The following is a 12,543-nucleotide window of genomic DNA, read 5'->3' on the forward strand; positions in this document are numbered from 1 at the left end:
ATTTGTTTTTTTTATCCTTTTTTTGAATTCGTTTTTATGCCCCATACCCGGCGCCATGGTAAACTCACAAACGGAAGAAAGAGGGAGAAATAGGGAGATGAAAAATGTCCGAAAAAGCTGTTTACGACCTTCCAACAATCGGCTCATTGCAAATACCAAATGATAATATCTAGGCATTATTAATGAAGAATTGGTAAGAGGCTGAATCGATCCGTAATTGTTCCATAATGTAGGAGATGTAATTGATTGTTGAAACACATTCACAAAAAAAAAAAATGCTCAGTTAAATGTCTCATGGTGTGTGCGACCTACGTTACTACAAAATTTTACCCCCCGTACACCTTTGAATCAGCACGTGCCGGTTAAAGCGTAGGTTAAAGTCTTGTTACGGCTGACAAAATGTTCTCTGTTTGAATTCGATAATTTTCAGAGAATTGAGCGTCGGATTATAGATATAGTGAATCGGATAAAAAGATATCAGTACGGAGGATCGAATGGTTTAAAACTTATAGGTGAATACATTAACTGATGGTACTTGTCATCCAGGTTAAATACTGAATTCTAACCTTTAGTAATATCACATGTTTTCCCTCTGTTCCTTGTTGCAGATAACATTCGAAATGGCTGAAAACTCTGAGCCCTATGAGAACGAGTCCTCCGAACCACACGATGAAGACTATGACTCAATGGTTGACAATGGGACCGATGAGTCCGATTCAGAAATTGAAAATAGCTTAGCGCAGAATAAATCAGAAGCAACGAAACGAAAAATAGTAACAGGAGACGACAACGATGTTGCTGTTCCAAAAAAAAAAGGGAAAAATATCGACAAAGAACTGTACAAGCCTCCGACCGTCGAAGAATTAAACCAGCTGAGAGAGACTGAGAATTTATTCCACTCGAACTTGTTCAGATTACAAATCGAGGAAATGCTGGAACAAGTTAAAATTAAACCTAAATACAAGAAGTTGTTCAGTAGTTGGTTTGACGAGCTCAAAGACTGCATTAATCAAATCCAAGAAACTGATGAGGTTGAGGTGAGCTGATTTGAAACGCGAAATATGCAATGAACTTGTGTACTAAATTATGATGTTTATTTCCAGCTATTGAACATAGCATCCATAAAAATGTTAAAAGCTGAAGTTCCCTTTGATCTTGAATCAAAAAGCACAAAAGGGTTCTACAAATTCCTCAGACCATCAAACATTAGTGTCGTCGGATCTTATACAACGGATAGCTATATCGGACCAAATATAACCATTGACATAGCAGTTGAAATGCCGTCAAAACTATTTCAGAAGCACGATTACCAGAATCATAGGTATCTGCGCAAAAGGGCCATATATCTCGCATATATCGCTTCAAATATTGGGACTAATTTAGCGCAGAGTACGAAATTTACGGATCTAGGGGATAATTACAAACCTATTTTGAAGATTTTACCCTTTGGAAAATTAGGCAAACATGTTACCATACATTTATACTTAGCGACGCAAGAAGGCAGTTTCAAGTTGAACAGATTTTTGCCAGGAAAGAACAGCGTCAGAACTGGATGGTATTTTAAGGAAAGTCATCCAGTCGATGGTGAGCAGTGTAGATAACTCCATTTTTTGTAAACCACCTGACGGATTTTTATTAATTTCTGTGACCCCACAGATTCTTCCATTCCGACGCCTCATCATAACAGTTCAGTTTTACACGATCTGACCATGTCGCAGAATAATGCTTGCATCGTTAAAACTATTTCGCAGTATCCGGCATTGAGAGATGGAATTTTGCTGTTGAAAATTTGGCTCCGTCAACGCCAGTTGGATAGAGGATACGGCTCATTCAACGGACATATTTTAACGATGTACGTGATCTATCTAATGAAAATGAGACAAATCAACACTGTCATGAGCAGCTATCAAGTAGTCAGAAATGTTTGGAACTCATTAGGTGACGTATCGATCAAAGCTGATTTAAATGACACGCGTAGTCGACAAGTTTGATATTTTTTTCTGATGATCTTTTTAATAGCTCAAAGCAACTGGTGCGAATCTGGCATAACTTTGAGCCAGAACGAAGCAGGCGAACCCCCTGTATCCGAATTTCAGGACAAATACGATTGTGTGTTCATCGATACTTCCGGATATCATAATCTTGTTGCTAATGTGAACAGGACAACATATAATTGGATCAGGAGCCAAGCAGGGCTTGCAGTGAAATGCTTGGACAACTTCAACATTAATAGTTTTCACGCTCTATTCATGACACCAGTGCCGTTTCACCGAGAATTCGATAACATTATTTGGTATGAGAGTATGAAAGTTTCAACTTAGACTGCTCAAAGTGATTATATCGTTACGAAAATTCAACTTTCAGTTTCCACAATACGCGACAAATAGCAACGCTAGTCAGAACGCAATCACCAAGAGCTGCGAAGCTGGATTACGACTCAAATATTTGGGCTCAGGCCTCGAACCTGCTCGTATCCACCTTTCAAAGTGGTTTAAAAAATAGAGTATCTCAGATCGTAGTTCGACTGGGGGAATACAAGGAATGGGAAATTACGCAGCCCGTTCCAAAGGATACGAGAAAGATCTACATCGGCTTAAAACTTGATCCGGAGTTCTGCTTTACTATCGTGGACAAAGGACCCCAGGCAGATTTACCGGAGGTAACGACAATCGAACTCCATCGTTCGTGTCTGTTTTTTCTTTCTTCTTTTACTCATTTGGTCATCTACTAGGCTGCCGAGTACAGAAAGTTCTGGGGAAAGAAATCGGAGCTCCGTCGTTTCCAAGATGGCGCTATCTGCGAAGCAACAATTTGGGGGAAAGGCAAGACATTGGCTGAAAAGCGATCTATTTGCAAAAGAATCGTTGTGCACCTGCTCAGTCAGAAGTTATCCATACGGGAAGGATTCCTGTACATCGCAGACCAAATGGAACCACTATTGACACTGAATAAGGTATACACTTTTTTTCACATGCATGACCAGCGTTCGCAGTTAACGACAAACTGGATTTCTAGATCAAGCTCACCAAATTCGCATATGGCACCGGTGAAGAAGCGACGTTGCAAGTGCTGAACACGTTCAATAATTTAGTGAAACAACTGACGTTGTTGACGGATCTTCCACTGACGGTTACGGGTGTTCAAGGTTGCAGCCCAGTGTTTAGATACACAGAAGTTTTCCCTCCGTTAGCCACAGTGTATCGCAGTGAGAAGGAAATCACCAAGGAAGGTGAACACTGCCTTTTACTGGAAGAAAATTTGGAAGAACTACCTCTATATGTTTCGCCCATCGAAGCAACTATTCAATTATCGCTGAGTGGCAAATGGCCGGAAGAGCTTGAGGCCGTGAGAAAGCTAAAAGCAGCCTTTCACATACAGATCGCAGAAGGCCTGCGTAAACAATATAATTTGAAAGCGCAAGGGGGATTAAATTATGTAGACGTCATGAAGGTATGTAATTCTCACCTGACGAAGTGACGAACGAGCTTTGCCGATGAAATTTCATTTGAGACTTTTTCAGGATGGTTTCGTCTTCCGACTGACTGTTGCCCATCAGAAAGAGATTATTCTACTGAAGCAACAGATCGGCGATGACGGTGTGATAAAGTACAGAGACAACAACGAGTCAATCGAGTTGGAAAGAAAATTATTTCAATTGCCAAGGCTCACCAGCGCTCTCCACGGGTTAGCTTTTCATGGTGAAAAAAATGTTTATGGCAGAGATTGATCACCGGTTTGATTTTTGACAGGCTCCACTCTCAGCAACCTTCTTTCGGTCCAGCGTGCTGCCTGGTGAAACGATGGCTATCTGTACACCTTCTGGACGAATCACATATGCCTGCCATCGTCGTTGAGTTACTTCTCGCCTCGATATATCTCACTCCAGAGCCCTACTCCTCGACGCAAATACCTCAGGTGGCATTTTTGAGGTTCTTAGAAATGTTTGCCAGAAGCCATTGGAACACCGACATAGTGCTTGTCAATTTCAACAACGACATGACCAGTGAGAGTTTACCTTTTCTGTAAATTCCGCCGTACTTTTTTATTCTAACGCGCGTAATATTTCACGTTCGTATAATTTCAGGGCAAGAAATTGTCGAGGCAGAAAGCAATTTCAATTCCAACCGAAGCAAGCTTCCGCCATTGTACATATTGACTCCCTATGATCAAAAAGCTTCAACGTGGACCAAAACGACACCGTCCCCAGTTATCCTCAATCGAATAACAATGCTCGCTCGCGAATCACTCAAAATTATAGAGATGCAAATTCACGATGGCATCACACTGAACTACAGGCTGATATTCAAACCTCCAATGTCTGGATACGACTTCCTGATCAACTTAAGGCCGAATATGAATCCCAGAATATTACAAGCTGTAGATTTGAGCTCCGATCACCCTGTCCTGGAATGGCATCCGCACAAACCGCATACTAAGGCGAAAATTCCTGTCGTTGACTTCAACCCAGTTCAGATTTACTTACGAGAACTCAGGGTAAGTCTTTCAAACATCATTTATCGCACACCTGTAAATGGCATTTTATTTTCTCCTGTATATCATTCATTCGTCATCATACTCAACAAGCTCGTCCGACTTTCATCGTCATCATTTTTTCGAGTGAACTGCGCTTACTGATTGTCGAGTAAAAATATTCTATCTATCGATTCGCTATCGTGTTGATCTAAACCTTCAACATTCCAACTTGAAAATTCGTCCCTCATCAAAGTTCGAATGTGGATATTTCTAGAAACCATTCTGTGTCGGGAAACAAGATGATTAATGTTGATGAAATTTGGTTGCAGGAAAACTATGATGAGTTTGCACTGTTTTTTCACGACACATATGGCGGTGATGTCATAGGTGTCCTGATAAAGCCTAGTGCGTTAGAGCCAAAGGACTTCAAGGTCTCGAACGTTAATTGTCGAAAAATTAACGCTGACGGAAAATTGATACTAAACGTTGCTGCGATGTTGGCAGATTTTTACGTGCTGGGCGAGGGATTAGTCGAGAATATCGACGTTCAGTCTAAAAAAGAATACCTCTGAACCACGCGCACATGTAAATTTTTATTTCGTATAAAATAAAATGGCGATTCGGTAAAAATAGTTCTTATGATTTCCCAGGTTCCAGTAAACAGATAATTAAGTTCAGATTAGTCACCGGTTAGTTTATGTAATTCGAAAAATTAAAAACCTTGAACGGATGGTACAGGAAGTGCTCAATAAAACCAGAGTGATTAATATTGTGTTAAGAAAAATTAATGATGATAACTACGCTGGGCGTCTCAGAGATAATAGCTATGAATATTTTTTTTCATAGCGTTGATAAGTATCTGAGTTGTAGAGAAAAACATGAAGACATTTATCTGTTCACGGGTATATAAACGCTGCTATCCAAGTGATACAAAGAGCTGTTTTTTCCAACATGGCTAATGTCAAGCTGCGGTTACAGGCTCTAACTTTCTTCGTGTGGATAGGGAGTATTTCGTGCTGTACGAGGCTCTTGGATAATAGAGTATCGCAAAAGATCAAATATGGAACAGTTGACATTATTATCGATAATCACCACATCGGTCTGAGCATCACAAAGAATGGTAAGAAGTCTTGGAGAAATTTTGACATAGCTACAGTCGTGAACAACATCCAGGTGCTTTCATCCCTCTAATTTTCCCCTGTATTATCAGATGGATCTAACGTGTATAACGTACTCCACACTCACTCGGGAGCAGATCCGTCATTGCCACTTAGATTTAGCGACTGTACAGGGAATAAAACTTGTGTGACGCAGGGCGATGCGGTCAGAACAGAGTTTGAAATGAGTCCGGAGAGTGCAGTTATAAAAATATCACGTGTCGTACTTGATCCCAATGCAGAAATTGTCGATTGTTACCAACTAAGTGAATTCACTCAATGGTTCAGCGGACCGCAACATCGATATCAGCACTGGCCGATTCAGCATATGCGATACGAGGATGAACCCTATTTGCCAACACATCAGACCAACATGGCAGTGACGGAAAGATATTGGTTGTCCAGCAAAGGAATTTACATCTTCGTCGAGGATGAAGCTCCACTATTCCTGGACCAGAATAATTACAAGGATAAAAACCTCTGTTTGAAAGCTAAGAATAAAACCCCTTACAGAGAGCGAGAAAATATAACATTGGCATACGAAGTTGGCGTTTTCAATAATCCACGACAGGCTCACGAAGTAGTAATCAGAGAACATTTGGGCAAACCGACTGGTTATCCCGACGAGAGAATGATCGAACACCCCATATGGTCTACTTGGGCAAGGTACAAGGTCAATGTCAGCACAGACGTGGTCCTGGAATTCGCCGACGAGATTACTGGTCACGGTTTCAACAATAGCCAGTTGGAAATTGATGACAACTGGGAAACTTGTTACGGATCTGCTGTTTTTGATCAAACTAAATTTCCCAACATCGCAGCTCTTACAGAGACTCTGAAGAGCAGAGGTTTCAGGGTGACCTTGTGGATACATCCATTCATAAATGAAGAATGTGAACCCTATTATTCCCAAATTTTAGCTAGAGGATATTTTGCAAAAAATCTTCAAGGCGAAGTGCACACGCAATGGTGGCAGGGAAATCGAGCAGCCGCTATTGATTTCACTAATCCCGACGCTGTGCAATGGTGGACGCAGAGGTTGAAGGATTTGAAGGCTGCGAGTGGCATTGATGGTTTTAAATTTGATGCCGGGGAGGTTTCTTGGCTACCTCAAACACCTGATATAACATCTGACGATCTACTATCACCAGGATATTTCACAAGTAGTTATGTGAGAGCTTTAGCTGAAAATTTTAACAACGCTATCGAGGTACGTGTGGGTTGGAGAACCCAAGATCTACCAATTTTCGTACGGATGATCGATAAGGACACCAGATGGACTTGGAACAATGGACTTCCGACCTTAATTACAACGTTATTGCAAATGAATCTGAATGGTTATGTCCATGTACTTCCTGATATGATTGGCGGTAACGGATACCTGGATGGTTTTCTCAATGGTACGGAATATCCACCCAAGGAGATGTTCATCAGGTGGTTACAAACCAACGTGTTCATGCCGTCCTTGCAGTACTCCTTTGTGCCATGGGATTTCGATAACGAGGTCTGCTTTTTACTCACCACAAATAACGCGTCTATTAGATAACCGATATGTTCACCATATTCCAGACGATTGAGGTGAGCCGAAAGTTCACGAATCTGCATGCAGAAATAGCACCAACAATCATATCATGTATGCAAAAAGCAGTCGCAACCGGGGCCCCGGTAAATCCACCGATTTGGTGGGTAGATCCAACAAACACACAGGCGCACAAGATTAACGATGGTAAGTTATAAATTTGTGCTCGAACTTTCAACGTGTCAACAATTATATAATTCTCATCAGTCGTTCACTGTGGCAATTGAAAATACTGCGAAAACTCGTGTAGCAAGCTATTCAACTTTGACGTTAACTTGACAAGAAGCGATAAATTCGATCATTGATTATTCGCGATTTAAAAAACCTTCAACCCAACTCCCGATCGTATTTTGTTTTTTTCAAATTCTTCAGTCAACGGTTCTTCTCTGTTCTGTTTAGAATAACATTAAGGTAGTCATCAATTATTGAATCGTAAAAATTGTTCGATATTCCAGAATTCATGCTCGGGGAAGATATTCTTGTGGCACCCGTGATTGAAGAAGACGCTGTTCAACGTGACATATATCTCCCCACGGGGGTTTGGAAAGACGGTGTAACGGACAGCGTTTACACTGGGCCGACGTGGCTGAGGAATTATCCAGCTCCTCTGGACGTTCTGCCTTGGTTCCGCAAACAAGGATCAGTTTAAGTGTTCGGTAGTGTAATCCAGCTCTTAGTAATGCACCTTGCCATTACAAACCGAGGGGACTTGTATTCGGGTATTCGATAAAGTCTACGTGGCAGAGTTTATGAAAAAGTGACCTATATTTGTACTATCAAAATGTTTACATATTCCATGAAATGACTCAGTTTCTGTTTTCGAAAGTGATCACCGTGCCATGAGAAAAAGTTCGTGTAAGATGGTTGCAGTATTCAATAGATTTGACGCAATCAAATTACTTGAATTTTTAGCAGGATGTACCATTTGCTGGGTCTTCCCTCGATGATCTTTCAGCTGGTGATCAAGAGTGATCTGATTTCGTTGTTGAGTTTCACAATAACGGCGTCGTCTATCGAGTAACTTCCAGTTTTTAACAAAGAATCACGTTCTTCGATTAAATTTTTCAACCGTTCATCGAGTTCTTCCGATTTCATTGATATCTCTGACCTAACCATGCTGTGGTTGGACTTGGTATACAAGTTTGTGGGACGTGAATACATTTGGTCTTCCATCTCCATCTGTATGAAGGAAGATTGCGGCTTGATCACATTTATTTCCTTCTGTATTTGCCCGAGTAGAATTTGATCGTTCATCAATTCCTTGGAATCCATACACAGAACGTCCTCCAAACTGCGAAATAAAATAAATGATATTTGCTTCCATAAAAGGCGAGGAAAATTGGAAGGGTGTAACGAGATTGTATGAGAGAACTCACTTGATATTTTTTAATTCTTCCTTGCTATTTTTAATGTGAACTTCCACGGCTTGTTGATGTTCCATTTTCATTCTATGAATCTCTCGTACTGCTTTACCCCACTGTTCTTTGAAAAACGATTTGCTTTTCAGAGCACTGTTTAATTTTTCCTCCATTCTTTTGAGATCCTGGAGTAAAGAAGCTGTTTGATCCTGCGTCAAAGATCCCTTCTGATAGATCTCCAATTCCTCGACTTGCCGATTAACAATCTGTCGTAATTTATCGTTTTCCACTTCTAACGGTCCTACTTTTGCCTCTAGAACCTCTCTCTGTTGCTCTAAGATAGACAACTGAATAAAAACAAGCTTTTAAAACAGTTCCCAGGTCAAGTGGTGCGGTGCACTATGTGCATTGTTTCTTGCACTATTTATGAATACTGAAATATTTTTGAGAACTTTTTCGATTCACCTTATGATTAAGATCATCTTCCAGACGTTGGGAAGCTTCTCTCAGTTCCTGCATCTTGTGATCATATCTCCACTGCAAATCTTCGTTTGCTTTTATCAGCCTAGCCTCTTTTTCCAAACTTTTGAGTCGCCTGACCCGCAAGTCTTCCGTGGCGTTATTCAAACTATTGGCGAGCATCTTACATTGTTCGACGCTACAATTCAATCTCATTTCCAAGGCTTCCCTCCGCTTCTGCCACTCGTCACTCAAGAGATTCAAGTGCTGTTCTTCTTTACGTTTGAGCTAAGTTAATCGAATGATTATTTTGTGGAATGCGAGCTGCGAGGGATAAAAAGAAATTTCTACAACACCTCGACCCTGAACATTTCCTGCTGCCTCTCCTTCCACGTTTCCAATTCTTCGACGATTTTGTAAGCCAAGCTATCGTCCAATATCGGAGGGCCCAAATCTACATCTGTAAAATTTGTATCAAGATTCTACAAGTTAGGACACGACCGATGGATAAATTATTGATATCATAAACGTTGCACCAGATTTTCTTCGCTTTGACTTATAGTAAGGCCCGCAGTCTTCCAGCTTCATTATCACATCTAAAATGCCAACTTCATGGCGATCAGAATCCACCAGTGGCACCCGGATTTTGCACCCTGGCTAAATAATCGGTGAGATATAACAATGGCTTTCAATGTTATGAAACTTTGTCCAAGGTTGCATACCGAGAATTAATAAAATTATCTACCTCAATTTTGTCAAATAATTGTCTAACGTCGAGAACAGCTTGGGCCAAACTGACATTGGAAGTATCGTCAGCCTCACAAATACTGATTTTTGGTGGAAAGGCGACCAAGAGCTTTCCTATCTCATCTACGGATGATACAAAGTGTAGTTTGCATTGGATGTCCTGGAGCATTAATTTTTTCTTCAATGGCCCGGGAATTTTCGGATGCAAGGTTGACATAACTTTTGCCTTAGGATGATGAAAACTGAAGACACGGTAAGCATTATTTAACCAATTTCAACTTTATGATTTTGCATGATTCTCGATGTTTGTTCGTTTTATTTTCCTTGAGTGACGAACGGGGAGCCATTTTGAAAATTTATACGATGCTCTATAGTTACCGGAAATTCAAATTTTCTATCTTAAACTCCTCCGAAAGCTCTACGCTGTCCAGTGAAATTTCCAAGCTGTAGCAACGGTAAGCTTCAATGCTTCTCGAACACTCCTTGCCAGCAGCAGAGTGTAATATTGCATCCGCAGACTGAGAAAATATTAAATCGGGAGTTGGTTGTTTGATGATTTCACAACTGAGCGAATGCTTGTTCGGAGCTTTATAGCCCATGGTAGGTTGGTGTATTTTAATACATTTTCCATAATCGCCACCAGGATTTCTGTGCGCATCGATTTCCGATCTCTTTTCTTCAATCTGGAATCGTTTGCGGGATACGATTAACGAATATTAGCAATAAGGAATATGGCAGATCATAGTGAAATCTTACTAGACGATGAGCAGCTTTAGTATCGACCTCCGCTGGTCTGGTCCAACAATTACTGACTAACTTTGACGCAACGTCATCGGTTCCAGCATTGTTTATTGTACTCGGAATCGCAGTACTTGAAATACTTTTGGAATTCGAGTTGTTTTTCCCAACACATTGTAGCCTTAACTGAATATTTATCGAAGGGCTTTCCCCTGGGGCTATATACAATAATTTTAGGATCATTGTTGAATCAAAAAATTCCAAATGGTCTCTTGTAACTCACCAATGGTTTGTCCGTAATCATTGCTGTCCAGATAGCATTGCTGATCTAAAGCGATACCGTTGTCGTTGGAGTTTTTTGAAAGATCTATATTGTCACTCGGAACCAGGGGACGAAGATCTATCTTCGATCGTCCAGCTACACTGTTCCCGTATCGGAGTTGAACGAAAAGATATGGATTTTTGTGGAAATAGTTTTTCAGTACGTTTAGAGAGCTTCGTATTCGGATGACTATTTTTTCATTCAGATTATGAGGCTTGTGATCTTTTTTAAAGGGTTTCAGTTGTATGTCGTTGTTTAATATTTGGTAGCAAAAAGTAAAGTTTTCCGTGAACTCCGTGAACCCTCTTTGAAGAAGGTATTCTAGATTATCGACTCTCCCAGCTGTGATACTGAGGAGAAATAGATCCACGCAAGTTGGATCAGAACCCAATTGTATCAAGCGTTCCTCATGCAGAAGGCGAGGTGTGACGCCCGCCGCTGACGAATCTGTTTCTCTTTCCAACTGCGCGTTGTCCTGAAAGAATACTGTAGCTGAGAAGTTAACTCCAAAGGTCGTCATATCAATCCACATGATTTCAATACTAATTACTTCGAGCCCGCCACAGCTGGAGCCTGGAAGATTTTCTCTTCCTTCTATGGTCAAACTGAGCAGTAACTCAGGACCTGATGCTCTCAGTTCATTTTTAACACCGAGAAATTTGTGCCACATCACTTTAACATTTGCATCTTTACCTCTAGCTACTATTTGCGCGGAACGTAAGGGAAGCAAAATGTATCCAATTTTTTCTCTAACGCCGTTATTGTTGACAGTAAAACATTCTATTTTTAGCGGAACATGGCCCACTCTCATTCTATAAAAGAATAGATGTGTTTAATTTGCCTAAGACCCTTATGAAAATACTTAGGTCTTGTTATTCGCCGAATACATACTTCCTGACAGTCGCCTTGTCGGCATCCCACATCAAGTCAGTGGCGTATTGAGGATTTAATTCTGGATTTATAGGATACGATTCCAGAGCTTGCCCATTCAGAGTCGCGACGATTAATGTAGGATTTTCAACGAGACTGAATCCGTTCCCTTGAATTTTTAAACTCAGATAATATGAGAGTATTTATTTTTCTGAAACTAGAAATTCTGAATCTGCGGAACTTGACAGTGAATTCGCTTCTGGATTCCAGGTTAGACATTTATCAATGATATTGATGGACAGTAGATGGAAAAAGAGATGAACAGGATCATGAAATATCAAAGAAACGGTTGCGCAGATGTTGATGGGTACGTCAAGAGTCGTAAGACCAATCTAGCCCAAATGGTGTTGCGATAATTGGCCGGTATTGAAAGAATTATCGTCAAAGATGAGTGCGTCAATTAGATGGAAGAGTGATGAGGGGTTATGGATTTAATTTCTGGTAAAAAAAAGACCGATACCTTCTTTGAGGCTGAGTACAATCTGTACGTTTTGGCCAGCGATTTCCTCCATTACAAGAAAATGTAGAAAATAAATCGATAAAAAATAAGATTTTTTAAACACGCGGTGATAAAAGGTGATTGAAAGATTGACATAAAGCGTGTATTTGCGTCCCGTTGCTATGACTACAAGCGGACAACGTGGTCCGTTGAGTTTGTCGAATGGAATTTAAAAATAAAATAAAATAACGAGCGTTCGGGGCTCGACGTCTTCAACGATATTCGTAAATCGTCTCGCGCTCCGGTGTGAGTAGAACGATTGAAATGAAACGAGCTAAAAT

At 40.6% G+C, this 12,543-nt stretch overlaps 3 protein-coding genes across 6 annotated transcripts; 2 read left to right on the forward strand and 1 right to left on the reverse strand.

The window, feature by feature from the left end:
- The first annotated feature begins 49 nt into the window (after nt 1-49).
- On the forward strand, nt 50-5,527 carry LOC105686517 (nucleolar protein 6). 4 transcript variants are annotated; one of them, XM_012401426.3, is made up of 13 exons: nt 50-193; nt 431-531; nt 609-1,037; nt 1,104-1,584; nt 1,657-1,938; nt 2,020-2,293; nt 2,365-2,659; nt 2,732-2,953; nt 3,016-3,450; nt 3,521-3,684; nt 3,750-4,003; nt 4,085-4,494; nt 4,803-5,527. In XM_012401426.3, exons 2-13 carry the CDS (start codon nt 529-531, stop codon nt 5,043-5,045), a joined length of 3,492 nt encoding a protein of 1,163 aa, XP_012256849.2. In that variant the 5' UTR covers nt 50-193; nt 431-528; the 3' UTR covers nt 5,046-5,527. The 4 variants fall into 4 exon arrangements, with proteins under 4 accessions (XP_012256849.2, XP_048515834.1, XP_012256852.2 ...); XM_048659877.1 differs by having other exon boundaries at nt 431-512; XM_048659876.1 differs by lacking the exon at nt 50-193 and adding an exon at nt 223-369 and having other exon boundaries at nt 431-512.
- On the forward strand, nt 5,407-7,966 carry LOC105686518 (myogenesis-regulating glycosidase-like). Its single transcript, XM_012401431.3, has 4 exons — nt 5,407-5,593; nt 5,684-7,134; nt 7,200-7,356; nt 7,665-7,966. Exons 1-4 carry the CDS (start codon nt 5,425-5,427, stop codon nt 7,856-7,858), a joined length of 1,971 nt encoding a protein of 656 aa, XP_012256854.2. The 5' UTR covers nt 5,407-5,424; the 3' UTR covers nt 7,859-7,966.
- On the reverse strand, nt 7,956-12,477 carry LOC105686519 (centrosomal protein of 120 kDa-like). Its single transcript, XM_012401432.3, has 12 exons — nt 12,224-12,477; nt 11,725-11,872; nt 11,384-11,645; nt 10,795-11,308; nt 10,530-10,729; nt 10,152-10,456; nt 9,772-10,015; nt 9,563-9,683; nt 9,383-9,486; nt 9,033-9,314; nt 8,586-8,914; nt 7,956-8,500 (listed from the first exon to the last, which is right to left on the reverse strand). Exons 1-12 carry the CDS (start codon nt 12,273-12,275, stop codon nt 8,161-8,163), a joined length of 2,901 nt encoding a protein of 966 aa, XP_012256855.2. The 5' UTR covers nt 12,276-12,477; the 3' UTR covers nt 7,956-8,160.
- Nucleotides 12,478-12,543: the final 66 nt, after the last annotated feature.

The sequence above is a fragment of the Athalia rosae genome, chromosome 8 (genome assembly GCF_917208135.1).
Source record: "Athalia rosae chromosome 8, iyAthRosa1.1, whole genome shotgun sequence".
Classification (NCBI taxonomy): Eukaryota; Metazoa; Arthropoda; class Insecta; order Hymenoptera; family Athaliidae; genus Athalia; species Athalia rosae.